A 24,763-nucleotide genomic window follows, 5' to 3' on the forward strand; every position below is an offset into this window, starting at 1 on the left:
GCTGACTGTTAATGTGCTAATTAGATTTGACCCTTAAAATCAAGAATTGCTGAGTTAAGAGCTTTACATGTTGCAATGATTATCATCAGAATAGCATACCTCATTCAGTAAGTTGTAGATATGACAAAATTTTCCAATATTCAAATTCGGTCCCGAACAAATGCAGACTTTTCATATCCAACCCAAAGAGAACTCCAGATTTTTCGAAAAAAGAGCAGCTGGTAGTGGTATCTCCCCACTAAATTAAATTACTGTGGTTCCAGCAACACTGTTCTCCAAATAGGACAAATTAATATGATTTACCATTGTATGATAACAAGATCTTGAACTTGAATTATGTTTTAAAATTGAACAAATTAAACACAGATGCTCGAATGATATTAACACCTTAGCCTACGAATCATTTTTAACTTTGCTATGATCCCATTGCAATGCCGTTGGGCTAAACTAGGCTTGCCATCATCTCTCTATCAGGCATAGACAGTCCACCGAGGGTCTTTTACGACATATTGTATTAGATGTGTGGGAGCAACCAGGACATCCCTTGGTGAAATACTGTATGTGATTACTTTCCAGGCAGGTCAATGTTTGTGGTGCCCGTGTGCAGCTCCCTCAGTTCACGTAACCGCACATTGCCATCCTCTCAGGCACTCTTCCCTCAGTCCAGCTGACCAACCCTTTTTTTTTTAATGTTTCTGTGGGCTGTTCGGAGGTCATTTTTGTCAATAATTCAAAAACGGTTTTGCAAATGTCACAGAGGCATGTGCAAAGCCTCCAAGCCACAGTCACACCAAGATTGCTCGCAGGTGTTTTACAGTCAGCGAATGCATCAGAGCCAACACCCTGACTTCTTACGGCCTACGTATCCCAAAGAACATATACAACATAATCTCTACGCGTCTAACCTCCAAAATGTATGGGAACTGCTGTAATTGATTTCTCTCTTTTATTTCTGCCTGTATGAATTGGGATAAGAAATTGTTAAAAATATGTATAAAAATCATTACTGTTTAAAATGTAAGACCTGATCCAGTACAGTAAGCTACACTCACTAACTCACAATCGTTATCATTTTTCTGACAGGTCCTCGAGCATTTTTAGTGTCTCAAAGTCTTTTTGTCAGAGCAAAAACTGTTCAACACAATGTAATGATGTAATGTGAATGTAAGATTCCTTTTGGCTTTATTACAATACAAATAAGGGGAACCATCTACATATTATGGTGTAGCAGAGTTCATCTCATGATGTGGAAGAGTTGCGCCTCTGAGGAGGAAGGCCAGTGTATTTTGGTTGTTGCTCCAGGGAGAGGGATAGGGGTAATGTAGTAGGGGTGTCTGATGTGTCTCACCAGCAGACCCTATTTTAGCTTCCCAAACCTCTGCTCCTGAGCCCAGAACAAACATTCAGCAGGCAGTCACAGTAAATGACCATAAAACAAAATTACTACCAATTTGAAATGTTTCTGCTGCACCTCCGAGCTCCACTAGAGCCCATTTATATCCATATTATCAGCTCCAGTGTGCAGTGAGCATGAGTAAAAACCTAGAGGAAAGGAGATGACAAAAGGTCAAACATACTACCCCTGTCCAGGGCACATTTATTTTTCCACAGAAACACAAACATGCAACAAGGTTGTTACAGTTCAATAAGAAGCCCTTTATAATTAATGTCTCCATAGCTTGCTTTTAGATTATCTGTTTGTGAATAATTTCAAATAGCAATATGTAGACATAGCTGAAGAAGTATCACAACAAAATAATGATTTGAACATGTCAAATAAAAATGGGCACTAAACAATGGAAAACAATCAGATGTTTTATATATTCAAAAAGTGAGGAAAGCAGTCAGAAACTGTTTGTAAACCAAAAGATAAGATGCAGACCACAGTGCTAAATCACCAGAAGAACTGGGTGATGGTTCTAAAGAAGCTTAAAGATAAATTCATTTGCAAAAGCTATGCACTGTCATGAAACTTGCTCAAAGTTTGGTTAACATGCACCTCTAGGAGGACATTACTGTATCGTTAAAGCACATGAACCTAAAATTTGTTCACTAAAGACACGCTCGGCAACTCATTCGCACAGACAGAAAAACAGACATATATTTTATCCACACGAAATGTTAAGGTATCATTTACAGGAACTACAATTTCCTGTGAAGAATATATGACACGGTACAACTGTAATTACTTAATATATTAGAATAAACTGTCACTTATCCAAGTCAAAACAAAGGAAAAAAGTATGAAATGAATGGATCATAATAAAAATGATACATCTATGTTATGTTTTTTTTTTTAAAGATAAACATCATTAAAAAAAGACATCAAAAATATATGTTTTCTAAATCATTGATTGGGATCATCTTTAGTTTCCCTCTTTTTTTATTTTACAAATATGTAGTTAGACACCCCATAAAGAAAATATCAGTTAAACTAAAGGTTGTCTTCTTGCTACAAATAAATTTGTGTATTAGATCTTAAAAATAGTAAATTGCATAAACACCATCTCTCTCTTAGTTAATCAGAAACCAGACCATATTAGATTCATCGTTCCCATACAATTCTGTACACACCTGAAAGTCAAAAAGGCCTGCATCGTTCATACTACTCCACAAAAAGAGAAGGAAAAACAGAAGAAGCAAACATTTGGATTTTTCTAGTTCATGAAATTACACTCAACAATGTAAATTCCCTGATAGTTTGGAAGCATTTACTCTTTCTGTGTCATATAATAAAGGATGTGAAAATGTTCCAAAAGAGAAAACTTAAGATGGACCTTGATAGATAATTGGGCAAATATTTTCAGTGTCACAGTTTGAGCGGATGCCAGAAAGTTTGCTTCAAGTGCTCTATTTACATAATCTACCATAGGTGGTACGAGCACATGACACTAGTACATTCCAAAATTACATTTGCAAGATAAAGGGCTCATAATCTGGGCAAACAAAAGATAGAAGCTAACTGCTGTACTTGGATTCTTGACGAATATTGAAGTATTTGGACAAGACATGAATCCAACCAGGGCATAACTGCATAAATAACTGAACTTGACTGCGAAAGACATCCTTCCAATAGAACTTACATGGCTAGTAATGTGGCACAGCCACAGTTTTGTGCACAGGGAGTAATCTCGACATCACGGCCAGGAGAAATGAGTGACAGCGGGGAGGAATAAATGGAGTTTATTGTGAAGACTACGATGCTCACAGTGAAGGACTTGTTTTCACTGTCAGAGCAAAAGGATATGAAAGTATGACGACAACTTGTCTTCACTGCTGTGTTTCAATGCTCCGACCCTGTTGTGGTATTCAACGTATGGAACAACGTGTACATTACAGCATTTCTAAGTTCTTGGAATGCCTGTTTCATGACTTTTAATGGCAATAGGTGAGGGGTTTCATTGACAGCCATTCATTACTGTCAGCAAACCAGAAGGAAGCAGGTTTGCAGCTCCCCATTGCATGCAGAGTGAGAAGGAGGATATCAATCTCCTTTTGCTACTCTGGGGTACATGGTAAGGAGATTCATTTTGATGGACGTTGGAGTACATGGATTTTTTTTTTTTTTTTGAAATAACAAGGAAAATGTGCCATTTCAGATGAGATTTTGTTGGTCAATGATGCAATGCCTTTCTGCTGCCATAAGGTGGATACTGGCCAACAATGCACCAGATCAAAGAAGAGCAACTTGCCCTCGGTACAAGTGCCAGCTCATTTCCAAAATGGCCTGAGCGCCCTGCAAAAAGTTTAAAATAAAGCTCCCTTCTACCGTCTGAAAGCAGCACAAAAAGCAACCAGGAGGGTAATTTACTGCTAGCACATGTTGCATGGTCTGCTCAGAGGTCAGACTATGAAGAATCCAATGAAAATTATGTGTCAGCTTAGAGTTCTGAGCCTAAACTGGGGTATTGCCCTGGACATCATTTTTACTGGTATTGCCTGTGTATGTTGTAAGAAAAAAAAAAGATATATAATACTGTATTAATTTTTATTTGTATTTTTAACATAATAATATAAGTTCCTCTATTATGCCAATAAAGTAGTTGATTTAAAATTGTTTTTGAACTGTTCATTACAATATGGGGTTATTTGTTTCCACCGTTTCGCTTTCGCGATACAGTAATCATCATATTTTTAATGAAAATATCTTCATGTCTACAATAACTGAATCATGATTTAAGACTTCGTATTAATAGTTGCAAATGGACTGTCTACATATTTTCTTGCATCTGTTGCACTTGCAGGTTCAAGTCTCAGCGTGTCTCATTTGATAATTAGACAATGAGATCAATACCAATTACAGATCTAAGAATACAGTAAAGAGAAATTGTTCTTTATTCTCTGGTAGGGTTTCTATTTTGGCAGAATTTGAGGGGATCAGTGTATGAACTGAAAATGTAATATTAGAGGTTCTAAGCCTGGCTTGTCAAATGTAAAAGTTTGGACCTTGCGATCAGGTAGATGTGACTATTCAAATTCATTCTATGTATGCATGTATGAGTATTGTGATTTTTCTTCTCGCAAAATATGTTATTTCGGTCTATGGTATGATATTTCACATTTCCTAGCTGACAACACCCATGAACAGACATAGGCAGCAAGAAGAAAAGAAAATGCAATATTCCCTTTTTCTTTTTACAAGGAACATCAAAAGGCTTCTGAAAATGCCAGTTTAAGCTAAAAAGTTGCATAATGAACAATTTAGTGTTCTTATCCATGTCTAGGAGGATAGTAGCTAAGTGAAAACTGACATTTTATTCCGCTTAGTTAACCCAGTTGTGTCTTTCACCTTCAGACTGAACAGAAGAAGCTCAAAGCGTTCATGTCCGTTTTGGTTGACTACGAAGAGAAATGGCTTGATTGAAGGGAACAGACATTTTCATGCTTCTAATGCGCACCTCCTCCCTTCCCCCAGCAATAATGAGGACCCATTTACTGTATTTATTGGAACCCTAACCCAAATAATCTAGATTAAGAAAACAGCAGCGGACAATAAGACTACTTGTAACGTAAGATGTCCTTAAACAAGTCGCAGTCCCTGACATGAAGAGAGATTCGTGTCGACATGTTCCTCTGTATTTATATGTTGACCAATTAGTATTTTCAGTACACAGAACAATATAAAAATAAATTAAACTTACACGATAGATTCGAACTGAGTTTGAAGATATATCACACAAATGTGTGAGTGTGTGTATGTATGAATGAAATTAAAGCACTGCAAGCCAATTTATGAATGCCAACTTAAAATAGGAACCAATGTTGTTGTTGCAAACAGTTTGTTTTCCAAAATTAAAGATGTTTTTTTTATGGAAGACTATATTTCCTTCCTAAATGTATATCACAGCTGGGAGCCGCTACAATGAACCTTGCACCAACATCCTTGTTCATTAATATTGATCGGATAAATTCACGGAGAATTATGCAGCTCCGGTGATTTATCTCACCACCGAGAAACGTTGCAGGCTCTCCACCAAGGACCATCAAAAAGCTCATTGGCATAAAATCTGAGCGGGAGTGAGGAAAAAAAAAGGAGAAACGGTTACTAGGGACGCATCAGCAAACTCTGCAGGGCTTATCGAATGAAGAGGTCTTCTCTGCACACTACTTTGACTGAGATCGCACAAGAAAAGATGTTCCACTTCTTGCTATATAAAAAGCAATAGAGCCCAGTATACTGCTTAATAGTAAAACCCACATGAGGCGTGTATGTCACAGGTGAGCAGTGTAGCCCATGCATCTGCAAGGCAAAACTCCATGAGGAACATTCATCTGGGAAAGGCATGCTCAGATATTTTTTTCCCTCAAGGACTTCAAAGGGGTGTATTACAGCCTGAGCACGCGCTAGAAACATTCACCCTCATGTATGTATACTATGATGGATTGTGCTAAAGCCTGGGTTTGCTCCAATAGAGGGGATAGTAATGCAGGATTTACACTAACAGAGGTCAGTATCATCAGAATGTCAACAAAACAAATGAGTTTTACTTGGAGCAACAGATCCAACTTTACAAACCAAAGCCTTGCAAAGTTAAATTCCCCTTAACTGATATGGAAGTTACTTGTAAGATGCTTTTTCCATCTATTTCACAGCCCTTCTCATGGACACGGTTCCACAAGGTTAACAACAGAAAACAAATTTATTACTTAACACTGATATTTCATAGCCTTAAGCTTTCAAGAAAACTAGTTCATGCACTATGGAACACACTGCCATTTTCTCTTCTCTTCTCTTTTTGATAAAGCCAGAAACTTCTGTCTCAAAATCACAGAATCAAGTTTCACCACGTGTTACAAAACATCATTAAATAATTAACCAAAAAAAAAAAGGGATGAGTTAACAATCAATCAATTTCAATAAATCAAGTTTCTGAAATGCTCTTAAACCTATCCATTAGTGACATCTTGCCCATTAGCACCACATTAGCCACTCTCAGGTTACTTGTCGAGGGTGTCCGCAGACCTCTAAACAATTTTATCAAGCGCCTCTTCATCTTACCATCTGTAAATCCTCTGAGAAAAGTTTTGCAAGAATGCAAGTTGCTCATTGCATGATTGAAAGAAACCCCCAAAACAAACTAACAAAATAAAACCCTTAATAATTAAGTAATTTATTTTGCTTCCATTGCTTTGTGTCGCCAGTTTGTCTTTGTTTGCAAGCAGTAAAGGGTAGCGGGCCTATATGTTGGCCTGCAATCCAGCGATCCTCTTCTCTGGGAGATGGTGGATCAGTGGGTTGCATTCCAACGTACCCTTTCAAGCAGCCCTCAGTCCTTTAGGTTGTCCTCTCCGACCCCCTGGGCCGATAGCTCTGTCAAGACGTTGTCCAAGTAGTTGGGGTCTGGGTAGCCATGGCCAGTCAGGTTCGAGCCAAATTCTGTCTTGTGGTGAATTTCATTCCACACAACTGTGTCTGACTCGCCTGTGGTGCTGGATGTGCCGATGGTGAAGATGAGGCGACGGTCCCAGGCCATGATCAGCAGCTTCAGGACCTGAAGACAAAGGAGGAAGCTGTCAAAGGTCTAGAGCAGGGGTGTCAAACTCAAATACACAGTGGGCCAAAATTCAAAACTAGGACAAAGCCACGGGCAAACATTGATATTTATTGAAAAAAAAACTTCCTCCAGATATAACAACGAACCTTTTCATATGGACTCAAACAAATTTGCTTAAAAACTAAATATGGAATAAGCATAGCTTAATACTATACAATATCCAACTTAATATCGCACACATGCAAAATCCTGTTTTCTGCCTAAGTAACAGGGTGCCAGTATTAGCATAAGGTCGCTATGACTACTGTCAACAGAGGAGAGGGTGTTTATGGGTCCTGTTGTGATTTTCGTGCCAAAACACCAGCAGACAATTCTGGGATTTGTAGAATTAGCGATACATGCACTGTAGACTACACCGGTGGGCCAGCTCTGATAGTCATTTGGTATGGCTTTGCGGGCCTAATATAATTATAGTGCGGGCCAAATTGGGCCCGCGGGCCAGAGTTTGACACCTTTGGTCTAGAGTAAAAGTAAGGAAACATATGAAAGTCAGAGCACTTTGCTTCTCCTGGTGGTAAGCATGTTGAATGTTGGCTTGATTTACTCTCAGGAAGATGTTAACTAATCAAGAGTAAATGGCTTCAGGCGCCTTACTGCCCACACAACATGTATATTAAGCGTTTAATCAATAAAATGTTGGAATTTAATGTCAAATTTTCATTTCAAACTAAATGCATCGTCTGTCTGACATCTCTCTGTCAATAATGTTGATAAACTGCAGGAAAATGACAAATCACTTCTCACAAAAGGGTTAGGGTTGCTGAGGTCAAATGTTTATAAACCCTGAAAAAAATGTATGCATAATCACAAGAATGATCACGCTTTTCTGTTTGGTAAAACTCTTTTACCCAGCAGCCAGGCTAGAAATCGCTGTTTTGCAGTTGTGACAGAACTTACCCTTCTGCCTTTCTCATTGTCTGGAAGGTAACAGTGTCGAGGGAACCCTCTTGCACTGAACTTCTTTCCAGGGTTTGGGTGCTCATTGGTCTGGAAATGTGGGAACACACAGTTCTTACTCTTCTCTTCCAATTCTTACACAGGCATATTGAGATTGTGAACGTAACTCACAGTTGCATGTAGACACAAGTAAAACATGTCTTGAAATATGCAAAGATCTCATTACATATTATAGTTAAATGAACCAATGCGGATTTGAAAACATTTCAGTTTCAAAGCTTCATTGGAAAAACATCTATTAAAGGCCCAAGATGAAAAGATCCCAAAATGACAGGTGAGGCTTAATATTGTGGCTCCTGATCAGACTTCTTCACTACCTAACTGATGGCCCAGCATGCAGTTCGTTTGACTTTTCACGGCTAAATAATTTAATTGTTCTGTTCCCATGGCACTATTGTTCTGAAGCTTTCAAAACTAACACCAAAGAGTGTTTTTTGATGTATCATCTGAGTTTAGAGAGAAATTCTTTGTCAACATGGTTTCCTGGTAATGGTAGGAAAAAAACACAATTTTATTTATTTGTTGTGTCTAAGTATGATCTTGGGCGGTCATGTTCCTGTTTTCTTGTACTGTTGTAGATGTGAAAAATATACAACCAAAGTTTGACAAATGCAGCAAAACTGCATTTCATGAGAAAAACAGGATTTTCCACCAAACAGTCCCCTGGGAAAATGTAATGTGCTAAGTTTTAAGCCAACAGTGATATAATGGGGACACATATAAAAAACAAAACAAAAAAAACAACACTTTGAATAAAACCGATTCTGAATACAACCCTCTCAACAGCAGTGTGTTTTTGTCTGTAGCACATCAATTCACTTCATCCATGTCAAGAAAAAAATAATCAGATATTAGGAAGATGAAGCCATTTTTAAAATAAACTCAATTTAGTTAGTACGCTATTCGAACAGTGAGCATGGTAATACTGTTTTCGGGCAAATGCCAATGTAAGTGTTACTACTATCTGTTTAATAGAAGGTTTCCAAGTGTGTTAGCATCTGTAGCTTCCAACTACTTCAACTTTTCTCTTAAAATAACAAGATTAGGAAAATATATTTCCTAAATCCCACCTTGTCCATGATTTTTTGCAGTTGAGTCATGATACAAGATGACAATATGTTAATTTGACATAGAAGGATGGATAAGTGGGTCCAGATCATAATTAAAATCATCCCATGTTAGTTTATGTTTACAAAATCAATATCTTTTATGCTTTGGTATGAAGAACGCAACTGACTCAACCTGCTGCATTTATCAGTTTTCACCTGAGGGTTTTAAACCAATAACTGGCTACTACAATAGTATCTTACAGTGCAGAAAGGTAACAAAAATACAACTGCAGTCTTGAAAATAGAAATTAGGATCATAAACTAGTGGTAACTATGATGCATAATGAGGAGAGGAGTTGCACCATTTCATCATGGGCTTCCATGCATCCATTGCAATAAGTGAAGTCGCCCTCTACTGACTGTTAAAATGCAGATATTTCTAGCAGGCTTCCTCTCCCACACCTGAAAGTGACATCCACTTCTTTATTAAGGTCTATGAAATCTTCCTGGGTCATATTGCCTTGTACAGAGCTTACAGGAGTAGTTTAGTGACCTCTGAAAACCCATTATCTTTGGAAGACAAAATCCCCCCTGCTTGATGAAAGAGCTCACTTTAGTGACTCTTAAAAGTGATCTTGAGAATACAAATATGAACCTTTCCTCCATTATTCCAAAATGAAACTGCAATCAATTGATTATTATTTCTTTGTCATGAAAATTTAACCCTTTTCTTCTTTATTAAGCGCCCTTCACCCTATCAGTTATTTTCTCCAAGTAGACTTTATTTTTTAAAATACAATTTTAGTATTTAATATTCCTCTAGTTTCTTTTGTCTGTCAGTCCAAGATCCATGTATACGGATATGGATCTTGGACTGTCTTCATAGTAAATCAAGCAGCCACAATATAATAATAATATAAATTGTAATATAAATTGCATATAATAATTGCATATAATAAATTGCATATAATAAAAAAAAAAAAAAAAGAATGATATGAACCTCTTATCACGGCCCTAACCACAAGCAAGCGGTTTTAACTGGTTTTAACATGTTTTAACTTGTTTTCCGGTTTTAACCTGTTTTAACCTGTCTTCAACCTGTTTTAGCTACTTACTAATTGTTTTTATTCCCCACTGGAGTACATTTACTCCACCCACGGACAGCCGGGTGCAATATAGCAACTCTGCTAAACCTGTCTGGTACATCCATCTTCTCATATCGCATTTTATGCTGAAATGTTTAATGGCACTGTACTGTCTGTCCTTAAATAAAATTCATTCATTCATTCCTTCATTCATTCATTCATTCACAACATCTCATTGAGCTGCACATACAAGTATAAAGTATAAAGTATAAAGTATAAGTATAAGTACAAGTATAAAGGGGACACGGTCCTGACCTGGATGCCGGCAGGAATGTCATAGACGATGCGTATGGTCTTGGAATCTGCATAGCCAGGCAGGCAGTGAGGGATGACATGGTACTCCATCTTCCCTGGAGGTTGCGTGCCGGTTTTCTCCCCATAGATGGTCTTGCATGTTGGGCACTGAAGACTGCCATCCTAGTTTCAAAAAGTCCAGCCAGAAAATAGGTTTATGACAACAATTGCTAATTTGAAAGCACTATATAAGGTCAGCTCATCCACAATAGAAAGGGTGGTTCAAACATATTTACAAGGCACAACACATCAACACTAATTCTGTCTCCATACCAGGCACTGGAATTGTGTGTGTTGACCTACAGGACTAAAGTTAATTTGAGCAATTACATTTATTGTGAGCTGCAAGAGAGGGAGGATGTACAGTAATATTTGTTTTTGTTCTGCTTTCACACACTTTGTCTGACCGTTCAACCCCTGGTGCTTGTGTTTAATGGTTGTTTATTCATGTTCAGGTTTTATTCAAAACCAACGCTTTTAAGTTTCCAATCAATTATTTGTAGTCAAAAACAAGTTGTGAGACATTGCCAACATTTTTTCCATCAACAATGTTTACTCCTGGACAGATAAGAAAAACAGCTGAAAAGAAGAAACAGAAGCCACTGCCTCCAGTGTATCTTTTATCTATTAAATGGAAGGGAGAACAAAAAAAAAAGAGAGGTTAGTGAGTGACATGTTGAACATATTGCTGCTCCACTCCTCAAGGGTGATGGCAGGAACAGCATGCATGCTGGTATCATTTTATTAAAGTAAATGAATCATGAATCGCCCACATGCATGAATGTTGTATCAGGATGAATAATAATTTTGCATGATCCATGATAATGAAGGTACAAAAAATGTGATGGCAGAATTAAAAGGGTGGAAATACAAAGCAACCATCAACAATTCATTCCAACAAATGCTCTCTTTATTCTACATGATGATGATGATGATGACAGATTACAGAAATGTAATTGAATGAATATTATGCACAGATAAATACTACCAGATGTGATTGATATAATATATCTTCTTTATTTTGTTGAAGTTGACACTAAGTGCACTTATTTTATTCTGGAAAGAAGATTTGGAAAATTCTTACTCCCGATGAGGATACTCACAATGTTCTTTAAATGTTCCCGGTTTTGTGCAAAAAATAAAAATACTCTAAAAACTACTTGAAAAGTTTTTCAATTCCATGAAATGTGTCCTCAACATACACAATCTGCATGCAACGACAATATATTTTTCATGGTTGCGAATCTGTCTGCCCAGAGCTCTATAGAGAAGAGAAGAATGTTAACAAGAAAACAAGAAAAGGAAAAGCTAGATAGAGAAAATAAAATAAAATTGTGTCTGAGCCACAACTATGACTCAGGCTCAATATGAAATTGTAGGGCTGACAACACAGGTAAACAACCACCACAAAGAAAGAAGGTCAAATGTAAAGGTCAGGGTTCACCTTATCATTTGGCACGAGATGGAAATATGCTACAGTTCCATGGAATCCATGGAAGAAATTTTTTTGTAGATGACAGTGATGACATGACACCAGAAGTTATGCAGAGGTTCATTTGTTTCATGTAGCTCTATAGTTAAGTATTTAATTCCCTTTAGTAGAGTTAAAGATCAAATGCAATCCAAAAATTACACAACACCAATCCTCATTTTTGAGACTGCGATGGAAATTCCACCCACTTCTTCTCTGTCTTTAAAAACACATTATTCAGTAAGATATTTTTGAGAATGGTCAAGTAGTTTTTGGAGGAAAAAAAAAAAAGTTTCAAATATATATTTTAAGCCCAACGGTATGATGGCGCAGCGGTTAGCGCTTCAGCCTCAATAGCACAAAGAACTCTGGTTCAATTCTGAGAGGAGGACCTTTCTGTGTGGACTTGGCATGTTCTCCCTGTCTCTGTGTGGGTTTCCTCCAGGTTCTCCAGTTTCCTCCCACAGTCTAAAAACATGCAGCATGTTAATTGGAAAAAAAATGGGATACACTGCCCCGAATGAGTGAGTGAGTGAATGGTTGTATGTCTGTATATGTGATTGACTGGGTACCAGTCCAGGGTGTACCCTACTTCAACGACAGCTGGGATAGACTCCCGTGACCCCGAGTGCGGGATAAGCACCAGATGATGGATGGATGGACATTTCTAGCCCTTCTTTTCCAAGTAACTGAAATGCACTAATTTTGTAGATAACGACCAAAAAAATTATCACAACTTGAAGTTGCTTAAAGTCTAATAAACATTATTCTGATGGTTACACAGATTGGTCTACACTGTAAACATTCAATTTTGGAAAATTGCTACATATTGATTAATTCTCCTTTGCCATTTCTATATCTTCAGTAGAAAATTATTCTCCAAAAAAATGCAGTGCAGTGGTTAGCACTTCCACCTCACAGCAGGAAGTTCCCTGGTTGACTCTGACAAGAGGTCTTTCTGTGTGCGGTTTGCATGCATGTTGTCCCCGTGTCAGTTGGGTTTCCTCCTGGTCCCATGGTTTCCTCCCATGGTTCAAAAACAACCAGTCGGTGGCCCTGTGATAAACTGGTGACCGGTCGAAGGTGCGAAGGTGCGAGAACATTGTAGCCCCTAAAATATCAATTTTGTAAGTTGGGCATATTCTGATTGAGAAATGTTGAAAATTGATCATTTAGTTTTGCAACCCTTTACATTTTCCCATTCAGAAGTCTTTTTGTTACACAGAAGGATATGATTGCAGACAGATAAGTTCATAATTATTAGAATCAGAACATGAAAAAAAAAAAATATCCCTGAGAGGAAATTGGGGTAAATGATTTTACTATTTATTATTTATTCTATTCTTTCAATTATTTTACTATGATTACAAATAGTGCACTCTCAGGACAGAGAATATATATATATGATGTGAAATCCATCTTATTGTAGAGATCATCCGTTTGTGGCTTGCGATCCAATCAAGCCGAAAAATGTTTTTTACTCAGGTTTATAATTTGAGTCTAGAGTGGCATAATAACAGTTTCCTACCCACCTTATTGCCATTGTTGTACATGGCCACCAGGCAGAGCAGATGGTACATATGGCCACACTTGCCAAGTTTTCCCACCAGTTCTGGCTTGATGCCTTTATGCTGCAGGACGCCTTCATAGCCTGATGACATGACCAGCCTCTCCATGCAGATGGTACAGTCCTGGAAGAGCCAAACAACACTTCTGCTGCCATTCTCCATGACTGCTTCTTTCTGATACTACTACATGTGGTTTAGAAAAAGATGACATCTCCTTGTAAGTACAAATTCCTCCCTGTGGATGTGTGTTTATGTACATTCCTTACCTCATCAGGCACCACTTTAATCTTTTCTGTGTATCTTCGGACCACGTCCTCTGGGATTTTTCCTTGTAACAAAACAAAAGATGACGGATGAATAAAATGTTATGCACACTTTGTTTTTGACCATGACATAAACAAGAAATGGAATATGTGATAAATGAGTTGAGGACTGCCTACAACTGTTTACAATTAGTTGACGAAAGAAAGAATATAGGCTCCGTGTCTATGCTGTAGAAGGCCAGGTCACCTTCAAAATGTCACACACCAAGCAGCCATCCTAACACTCTCTGATAATCCCCATGTGCAAACAGGCTCGCATGGCTGAGAGCACACCCGCAGCTTACACCCCTAATACGCTTACAGGCAACCTCCTTTCCCCTGGAGCCTTTCTTTGCTCATCTAAGGGAGAACCAGTGAAGGAACAGGGGGAGTGTGGCGAAGAACAAAATGAAAGACAGAGGAGGTGAACAGAGAAGCTGGCAGATAGAAAGCAAGAAAATAAAAAAAATAAAAATCAAAGAAGTTTTTTTTTTCAATACCGCTAATTGATAGATTGCCTTATTAGAATGATGAAAAGCATCTGACACTTCTTTTTTTCTGAAATGAAAGCAGGACTCCATGTCTAAGAAAACAATACGTTGTTACTCTTTCAGCTGAAGGCATGTTGTAGACTGGGGTTTAGAGGATTGGGGTTCATGAAAAAAGGAAATACATGAAAATTTACAGTTTTTACTCCATGTTAGACATTAGCTTAACTTGTGACTTTCAAAAACATTTCTTAAGAAATGTCATATAATATATTTATTTATGTGGCTGGTGTGATAGCAAATTGGACCAATGCCTGTACTTACAGAGCCACTGGGTACATATTAGGCATCATGAGTTCACTGGGAAGAGCATTTTTAAGCACTTGATTCAAAAAGAAAAAAAAATGGCACTTGGTTTTATTCAAACAAAACTGTTTATTTCAGGTGAAATTTTAATTAAAAGGCTGCCGATATTCACCCTTAGAACTATTATTGATTTATCATTATAAACTTTTAAATGACATGAGTCAACCTTTATAAGTCTTGCTATCAATATTCAGCCACAAGTGGGTTCCTTCTTTGAAAACTGGAGGGAACTATGTTTACACAATGAAGCCAAGTGAATTAAATGATTCTTCAGCATATACTTGGATTAACTAGCATGAAGAATAATCAAACTGAGTATGTCTTGATTTGTTAATCAGTTTGACCATTCTGTGAAAATGGTGGGTCCATTTTGATCCACATTGGGTTCACAGACAACGGATGTGTGTGAGCAGAGATATGAAATGGAGACAAACAGAAATTAGAATTACAAAACTTTGACGGCTAACACAGAGGATGGACAATCACATAGCGAATTGGGAGAGAATAAAGAGTTGTGACGGGCTGACAAAGAGGACGACCACGGTAAGTGGACGAAACCCGACAGGCTCTTTGATCAATCCGGACAAACACTCCCTCGGGAGCTTGATGGTTTCCATGGCTTCCATCGACTAGCACTGAACACCAGCACCTTACTCCTTCGCAACCCAGCTCAATATTTAACATTTAATTTTTTAGGTACTTTCCTTTACTACTTGCCACTGTTACTTTCTTTATTTTGCCAGTACAACAGAGACAGCAACGCTGAGCATTCTACCATAAATTCTCAAGAGAGATTATTACATTTTATCATTTCTGTCTTATTCCGCATTACTCGCGGAAGAGTAGGTGGGATAAATGAATGAATGTGACTTTTTATTTTATTTGTGTCCTATTCTCAGCTTTACTCAGTTGTAAAGCACTTGGATGGACAACGCTCTTTAAATATATTTACTTTTATCGTCTTTCATAATATGTCCTCAGATGAGGTTAGAATTAATGTATCACTTGGTGATAAACTATCACAAAAATACTTAATTTGTTGTTTTTCCGCACATACTCAGCAATACTTCCAGCCTGGAATGCTATAGTTCCACTTCCACTTCAGTTCCCCCTGATATGGTTATTGCTGGTTTCTTGCAACTGCTTGCTAATTACTTACTTACAAAGCTAACTTGAATATCTAAAGGGCCGTCTCGGCACCTCTTGGCATAAAAATGAAATTCAATTCTTGAATAATAAACAGTGGCGGAAAATGATTTATTGCAATTTTTGAATGAAGAAAAAAACAATGCAATATCACAGTAAGACTGCATCTCATATATCATAACATTACCTGGCATTGAAGCGCTTGATGTTGCCATTTTTTAATTTTTTTTTTCCCCTTCCCCATCCCCATTGAAAAGGGGCTCTGACTTACCCCTCCTCAGGTGCTTCTTCTTGGTCTTGCGTCGCATCCCATTCATACCCGGTACAGGTTTCATGTCGCTCTTGTTGATGGGGGGAGGATGCAATATGGGCTTGGGTGCTCGAGTCAGGCAAACTGGCAGACCTGCAGCGCACATCAGGATACCGGTCATACCTGATGCATGTATACAACAGACACACACAGACAAACAAAAATAAAGAAAGAATTGACTGTGAATGTACTTAATGACAAAAAGGAAAGGACAGCTCACTTGCTTGAATAGCGGCGTTTATCGGATAGTGAATGGCTTACCTGCTAATGCCGGGTGCAAAGGTCCAGATCCAGTCAGGTTCTTGACTGGAAGTGCGGGAACCCTGCAAAGCAAAATAAACAAACAAATAAATAAAAACACAAATAAAATGAAATAAAGCAGATTTTAAACTAAAAACGACGGGTTGTTTTGCTCTTATTATAAAGTGATGCTACTTCTTGTTGCCCATTTGAAGAATCCCGTCAACAGGAAATTATGTGATGATGTTATGCTATTCCAGGTTTTTTTTAAAACAATCAAAAGATAAATTAACATGAAAATTCTTTACATCTTTGAAGTTGCCACAGGGCCTCAAGAGTGGCCAGTGTTGCTGTAAGATGACAAAACAAGTGCAAGTTAGTCTCTGTGCGCCTTGAAAAAAACCTTCAAGTTAAACTGTCACATGTGCTTCACCACAGACGCTGGGACAACTGCAATTGACTGAGACAGCTTGACTCATGTACAAAGAACTGCTGTAGAGACTGATGCAAGTTGACTTCTGTAAAGGATTTCACTGAAACACAGACACACCACTGACTTGTGCACTCTTTAAATCTGTGGAGCAGAGCAAACAACTGCAACAGTCACAAGATCCAATAAGTCTCTTTCAGAGGGCTGGAGTCTCCAGTCTTAACTTCCAAATTAAGTCTCAGAAGGAACTTAGTGTGGAAACCTTTGAAGCCCTCAACATAAAGTTAATATTTAAATTTCGATATCATCCATGGCGGCAATTTTATTCTGAAGCTAAACAAGATAAAGCAACTATAGTGATATTTATTTTAATTCGTATTTTTTACATCACTCTCTTTCACCTACTAACTGAGGGATGTGCAGATGTAAAGGGAGTTTTAATAATGTGCAAAATCTGCTTGGCAAGGATATACAGTAGGATTAGGTCAACGCCTGAAATCTAAAAATGTTAGTGTTGATCCTGCTATCATCTTATCAGCTTCCAGTGTCTCTTCACTGTAACCCTGGAAGTGGAGATGTGAATAGTCATTTGTCATAAATTATAAAATTAGGTTAGGGCATGTATGCAACAAAAGTCCAAAAATACTCTAGTAATTGACCATAATCTTTTAATTCCCTGTGGTCTTTGACAATGAAGGGACCAAGCTCTCTGGCTGTGGTCGGTAGAGCTTCCTAAATCCTCTTCAAAAGACTACTTTCATGTAAGTAAGAGCCTCTGTTGCTGTGCCAGAAAAAGCCCTTAAATAACTGGAGTTTGATAGAAAATTGGTACACGCAGCCAGGCTCAAGCCAATGTGTCCGATTGCATCTGGGTAGAATTTGGATCTCGTTTATCTTGCAGGGACTAAACGCAGATCAGGCTCAGCTGACTTCTGCCATGTGCAAACTGATGGAAACCAGTGAAGCTATGTGCAACTGTGAAACATATTAAAATAAGACTGGGTGACAATGAAAAAAAAAAAAAAAAAAAATCACATACAAATATTCAGAACCCAAGAATTAGTACATATTGTGTATTCTCTCGGGAGTGGTATATTACAGGGCCAATACACATCTTAACCTGTGTGTGTGTGTGTGTGTGTGTGTGTGTGTGTGTGTGTGTGTGTGTGTGTGTGTGTCCAGAATTGTGACAAGCCATTTCATTTCACTATAATCCATTTTTCTGTGAAGGCAAACTTTTTATAATATGACATTTTTAATAACTATGAAATTGCTTACAAACCTTGGAATTCATTTGAAGGATGTCCACATTTTTTGTTTTATTTCAACCTGTTATTTAGATTTTCTACTACTTTTTATATAATGCATCCCTTTTTGCACAACTTTAAAACAGATATTCAATTAATGAGAACAGTAAATGCATACATGACATTTATGTCAGAATTATTATAATTATATACATCATCATTATGGCATAATCAGATTCCGAAAATCAATATATTGATTACATCACATTGATTTGATATAAAACTGAGGTGTGTGAAACAGTGACTTGGCTGCTTGCTTAAGTTTAAGATTACACTGAGTGGTTTGACACCTTCAACCGCAGCCAAATAATTAGTCCGTCATCCTGCGTGCTACAGTCACAAAACAACCAGTCTGCGTTCCACTGCATTCAGCTGTTTATCACTCAAGGAAACCAAACTGGAGACGGTCAGTAAGATGTTATGTTTGAGGTAGTCAGGAAGTGCTGTATTTTGTTGCTTATTTCATCTTTTGAAGATAAAAGGGCAAAACACCCTATTCAACATTGGCTTTCCTCAAGAAACAAAAGGCTGAGAAAAACGAACTGACTCATGCACAATATCACGCTCAACAAAAACAAAAGTGGTGTTCACCTTCCGGAATGTCCTTCCATCTTGGCCTTAATCAAATCAAAACACACCACGAAAACCACGCCTACCATTATGTGCACGTGTATAATTTAGGCTTTTCGCAAAGTGCTGTGATCATACAAATAATTGTCATTAGGAGAAGAAATAGGCACCGGTAGAGTACTTAACACTGCCTCATCTGGTGTTGCTCATTAAGCGCAATCTGTAAAAACTTAATATCTTCCTTGTAAGCATCCGGAACAGGAGACCTGTCAAGGTCCTGTAGCACAACATTAATTAACACTGTTTTTCATCTTTATTGCATTGGGGCAACAATGTCACTTTCATTCCAAGAGTCTTGCACACATGCAGCATTGATAGAACACCTGCACACTACGAGGCTCCGCAAACACCAGCCACCGATCATTATCTGCTGCAGTGAGGTTATAATAAGCAGCTGTGCTCGGATACGGTTCCTCATTGCGATCCGTCTCTTTATTTTTGTGAAGCTTTTTGATACTGAGCTCCAAAAGCTTCCACCATATTTCTTATTTTGTTCAAAGTACTAAGCTCTCTTCTCTCGACTTACTCTTTACAGAAATGTGTACCTCTGCAGGCAGTGACCCAGGCTGTCCTGGCTGTGCCTTGAGCACTGGCGCTTAAGACACATGCCACATTCCTAACAGTGAAATGACTTTAAGGTCTTAACTCTCACTTTCTTTCTCTCCTTCCAAAAACCTTTCCTCCCTTCTACCAAAGTCACAAATAAACTCTTTTGATGCGGATAACTTGAGTGCATACTAAATGACCTTGCGTCGGTTCAGGTCTTTCTGGCAATCATTGTAAATACACTCCAATTTTGACAAGGGACACTCAGCCAACCAGACAGAACCTCGTCACCTCCGCATTTCCCTCATCCTGCCAGCTTAAATTCTCCTTTTACTCCTGTCAGTCTTCTCTGCATGAGAAGACGCCACTCCCAATCTACACCTTGTTTGGTCTGTGTCTGACATATTAAACCTCCTTGCGTATCTTTAGTGCTGATAAGTGCATCATCTGCTAATTAGAGTATGTCCTCACATTGAATACAGTCATTTCTGAACCAATGTAGTAAAATGATAAATCTAACCCTTTGCATTGAGTCGACTGCAAACAATTAAGTGCATCCCAATAAGGTCTGGGCATGAATATATGTTTCTCCTCTGCCTTTGCTGAGTATATCCATCCACTCCAGAGTTAAACTGTCTTGCAGCCTTAATAAGACTCAGAGAAGTTGGAGCTAAACTACCAGCAGACATTGTTGGAAAGGTACAGATGGAGGACTAATACTTGTTTATCGGTTTATTATTCACCATAATGACGCTGAGAAGGGGTTAGGGCAGGGGTGGGCAAACTGCGGCCTGCGGGCCACATCCGGCCCACTGGTGTTTTTAATCCGGCCCGCCAAAGATCGGGACAGAATTTATACTTGATGTGAATGATTGAATGATTGGATCAATGAATGCAGGAGCTCAAACAGGAGATTATTTCATTTTTGGAGCTACTTGAAAATTTTCCTGAGCAGATGAGGTTTGTGATTTAGCCTGGTGGTGTTCAACCAGTGTGCAGCGGCACACTAGTGTGACGTGAGAGATCATTGAGTGTCGAGTCTGTGACGCGATGACGGAGAGGTCAATGTTAGAGTTAGTGCTGCGCGACAGTGGCAGTTCGGGATCACGGCAAGACGAGCGAGTGACAGTGATGGAGATGGACAAAAGAAAAAAGATAAGACGGTGAGCTCGAGGCAATACAGCGAAAACTAGCTTTCATTTGGATAAACTTTCACCGGGGATGCGACGGCACCGACTCCACTGTGCTTGGTGTGCGATGAGAAGCTATCAAATAGCGCCACGGTGCCAAGCAAGCTTAAACGCCCTCTCCGTTCAAAACAAGCCGATAGACTATTTTGTGCGCTTACGTACAAACAATGAGAATCTGGCAATTTTTTGAAGAAAACCAGAAATGTAAACGAGAGAGCCAGCTACCTTGATGCTGAACTCGTGGCTAAATCAAAAAAGTCCCACACTGTGGCAGACACATTAAAACTGCCAGCTTGTAAAACTTGAGCAAGAGCTTCATGTGTGTCTTTCTACAATTACTGCCAGGATATCCATTGAGTGTTCACCGAAATAGCCCCAGGCTTCATGCTGAATATGAATACATTAAAAACTATATTATTAACTACATGTATTATATGAACTGTGCTAGAGTGTCATTTTGTGTCATTTTGGTTGGTGGGGTGCCCCGGGATTTTGTAAATGTGAAAAATGTGCCGCGACTCAAAAAAGGTCGAAAATAGCCTTTACAGTGAACATACTGCCACACATGTATGAGCTGGACATGAAGCTACAAGGGAAAAACTGGTTTGTCCATGAAATGCGAGCAAATAACACAGCCTTCCAAACCACGCTGTTTTTATTTTCAAAGCAAATATCAGATGAGTCTGATATGTACTGTTAATAAAAGTTTTTTTTATATGAATCGTATCTTGTGCTGACCCGGCCCGTCTGTCAAATTTTATATGTCAATGTGGCCCCTGAGGCAAAAAGTTTGCCCACCCCAAAGGTTAGGGAGAGAGTACTTCAGGTGCTCTGAATTGTATGTCGCTATAGATAGCAAGAGGCAGAGACAAACATGCTTTCCATCGTCTGAAGAAGACATACATTGTGAGTGATGTACTTCCTAATGCACCTGTGTCCCCTGTGCATATGCAATAATGGCAACAAGAATTTCAAAATGGCACCAGTTCGATGCAGATGATTTAGTCATTGATTTCAATATTAATTTGTCTCACAGAGAGCACCACACCCAATTTTGGTGAGTCAGCCCACACAGGGATAATGATTTCTGCTCTCAACACAATTCAGCCAAAGCCACAGGGGCACTACAAGTGTGGGAGATAGTGTTTTCAAACTGAAGAGCCTGAAAAAAAATTATTGGAGTGGGAGTGGATGCTGGAGTCATTTTCAGCTGAAATTTGGAGAGAGATGGAGTTTAACCTGGACGATCCCCTGTCAATGGCAGTACCTAATAGAGAAACATGCAATTACCAACTGTGCCATTTGAACCCACGGATAGTTCAGTCGTCAGTTAACTTGCTCTGAGGTATTGATCTGTGGGAGGAAGCTGGAGAACCCAGAGAGAACCCATACAGGCACAGACAGAACATGCAACCTTGACATAGAAAAGCCCTGGTAAGCAAAAGGATTCAAAACTGGGACCGTTCTTCTGTGAGGCAACACTAGGTCAATGGAACTGGGTCAATAGCATCGGAAGAAGCCGGGTGAGTAAAGAAGGCTACCAGGCTGTATCCCTGCTCTGATTTTGTAGAATACTAGAACACTGTGAACACCTTTACAGAGTAGATGGAAAGTATTTCAAAGCAACCAAAGAGTAAGGGAATTGAACTTTTTCAATGGTTACGTTGGCCACCCGATCTCAACCCAATCAAACAATGTTTTTTATAAGATCAACAAACCAACAGCGAAAGGAAAGGTGTACCAGACGGTGGTCTACAGGAATGTCTCAGAAAATTAGAATATCGTGATAAAGCTCTTTATCCTCTAAATGCAATTAAAAAAACAAAAATGACTTTTTCATGATATTCTAATATTTTGAGAGAGGATTTTTGAGTTTTCTTAAGATGTAAGCCATAATCAGCAATATCATAATAATAAAAGGCTAGCTATATTTCAGTTGACTTGTCATGAATCCAGAATGTATGACATTTTTCTTTTTGTAATTGCATTACAGAAGATAAAGAACTTTATCACAATAATCTAATTTTCTGAGACAGTCCTGTAGAAACAGTGACAATGATAAAAAAGACAGGAGGAAGAGCTAGAGGTCGCAGAGACGAAGACGTTGAGGTTCTCTTTGGGAGTGACCGGGATGGATAGGATCAGAAATGAGTCCATCAGAGGAACAGCACATGTTACATGTTTTGGGGAGAAGGTCAGAGAAGCCAGAAGAGGGACAGTGAATATATTGATAGAAGGACACTGAAATTGGAGCTGCCAGGCCGCAAGTCTAGAGGAAGACCAAGGAGAAGATTTATGGATGTAGTGAGAGAGGATATGAAATTAGTGGGTGTGAGAGAGGAGGATACAAAGAACAGGGTTAAACGGAGAAGGTTGATTTGCTGTGGTGACCTCTGAAGGGAAAATCAAAAGGAAAAAAAGAAGACGAAGAAAGTTATGCCAACCTTTTTATGACTTCTACGTGTCATCATTTGAATTCATTGACTACACAGTCGGTTTGGTGTCAGTTTATAGCAGCTAGAGCTGACTGTCTCTAGGTGTGAAAACACACTTAATTGTTGACATAAGCCAGCAGATGGTGCAACCTACTATTTGTGCAAGCAGTGTGGAACAACATAAAACCACAAACAGAGATGACAGAGATTTTAGCTGAGGCTCAATGATACAAATAATGTACTATGTACACATGTACTATGTGAGTTCATTCAAGTTTTCTATGTAACATTTGAAAAGCATTTGTGTGGAAATCATACACATTTTTACATAAATCCATTAGAACTAGACTAATAATCAGAAGCAATGTGGTTGCCTGTATGTGTGAACACAGAACCACATATGCAAGCCACAGAGAGCCAAGAACATTTCTTGCACCTGAAAACCATGTATCATGTTTGGAAATAGGAGTGAAAAAACAGATTGGTGTTTTTACTTTCTGTGTGGGTTCTCTGTTATCTGTCTGCAGCATGCTCATGGGAATTTGCGAGGGAGTTCACATTTTGGTGTTTGCTTGTGTGTGTGAGAACTCTCATGCTTCGCTGTGTTAACCACACTCATCCTGTGCGTAGAGCTGCTCGCCTGAGAACCGATCTGCTCCGCCTCAACCCTGCCTCTTCCGCTCTCTCACTCGCAATGTACCCACAAAACAACCGAGTTCTTTGAGGTGAAAAAGTCATATTTCTTCCAGATATCAGCACATACTTAAGTTTGCCTTGAACAATTAAAATGCAGAATGAGCATTCTTGAATAGATACGTCTCTGCTGTTTTTCTCTTGCTTTAATCTTTAGGCAGTTGGAACACTTGGCAACTTTTCACGACAGACAAAGAAGAGGTCACGCCTCGGTATCGCAAGCTGCACCTTATTTGGCCCCTGTCACTAACAAAGAATGAGGCTGTAATAGTGATAATGAAAGGACATGTTCGCTGCTCCAACATGCAATTTGTGTGTCTCTTTGAGCTGCAAGGACAAAATGAAATCAAATTAGATCAAGCAAGGGTTTATTTTTGTAAAAGTGAGCAGGTTAGGGACTGAGGTATCGGTTACAGCCCTAGACACACTTCTTTTCCTTAGTTCCTTTCTCTGAATTGCACTGAGGTCAGAGTGCTCTGCTGAAACTCCCATTTTTCCTTGATCCATTATTCATTCTTTCCCTATGGAGCTCTGACTCCGTGGCAAATAGGTTTCCACAGCTACACGAGAGCCCACTAGAACTGTATGACTGCTCACACACCCCAGCATTACTAAATAAACATGCAGTGAGATACGAACACACACACCAAGAAATTCCTAACACAATGCCACGTGTATTCACATCAAATTACTCTAAAGCGCCAGCATGGGATAGCAACAAATTAATTCACAGAAAAAGTGTCAGAAGGATCCTGAAGAGCTGGAGTATTTCAGGCCTATTTGGGCTAACATAAGCTTATTACTGACTGTAACCATGGCAGACACACACACACACACACACGCGCTGGGAATTCAGCAGAAGAGAAACTGCTGGACCCAAGACCTTTTCTGTTGCCTCTAATCGGCCTGTATCACAAATCAACAAGAGTATTCAGAAGTCAGCAAAATAAAGATGGATACAGGGAGGTAAAGAGACAGACATCACAAGAACCCTGACCTATATAGGATCAAACTATAAAAAGCAGACATTTAATATCCTGGTTTTGATTTAAAGCATTAATCTGGCCCAAAGTAAGCGCTGTCTCTGTACCATCAAAACAGCTACACACGAGAAAATCTGAATGAGAGAACAGGTGAGATG

At 38.8% G+C, this 24,763-nt stretch overlaps 1 protein-coding gene across 3 annotated transcripts in view; it reads right to left on the reverse strand.

The window, feature by feature from the left end:
* Positions 1-1,571: 1,571 nt before the first annotated feature.
* dtx1 (deltex 1, E3 ubiquitin ligase) overlaps positions 1,572-24,763 on the reverse strand; it is a 48,246-nt gene continuing 25,054 nt past the window's right edge. For 2 of the 3 annotated variants that reach the window (XM_086173659.1, XM_086173660.1), the window contains 7 exons: positions 16,413-16,474; positions 16,113-16,274; positions 13,806-13,867; positions 13,504-13,662; positions 10,462-10,623; positions 7,953-8,042; positions 1,572-6,992 (listed from right to left, as the gene is read on the reverse strand). In XM_086173659.1, the coding sequence (XP_086029785.1) occupies positions 6,768-6,992; positions 7,953-8,042; positions 10,462-10,623; positions 13,504-13,662; positions 13,806-13,867; positions 16,113-16,274; positions 16,413-16,474 (922 nt within the window). In that variant the 3' untranslated portion in view covers positions 1,572-6,767. The remainder of the gene's footprint in view (positions 6,993-7,952; positions 8,043-10,461; positions 10,624-13,503; positions 13,663-13,805; positions 13,868-16,112; positions 16,275-16,412; positions 16,475-24,763) is intronic. The other variant, XM_086173662.1, reaches the window with a different exon arrangement.

Source organism: Fistularia commersonii, chromosome 26, assembly GCF_037954325.1.
Source record: "Fistularia commersonii isolate RoL2024-O1a breed Wild chromosome 26, RoL_Fcom_v1.0, whole genome shotgun sequence".
NCBI lineage: Eukaryota > Metazoa > Chordata > Actinopteri > Syngnathiformes > Fistulariidae > Fistularia > Fistularia commersonii.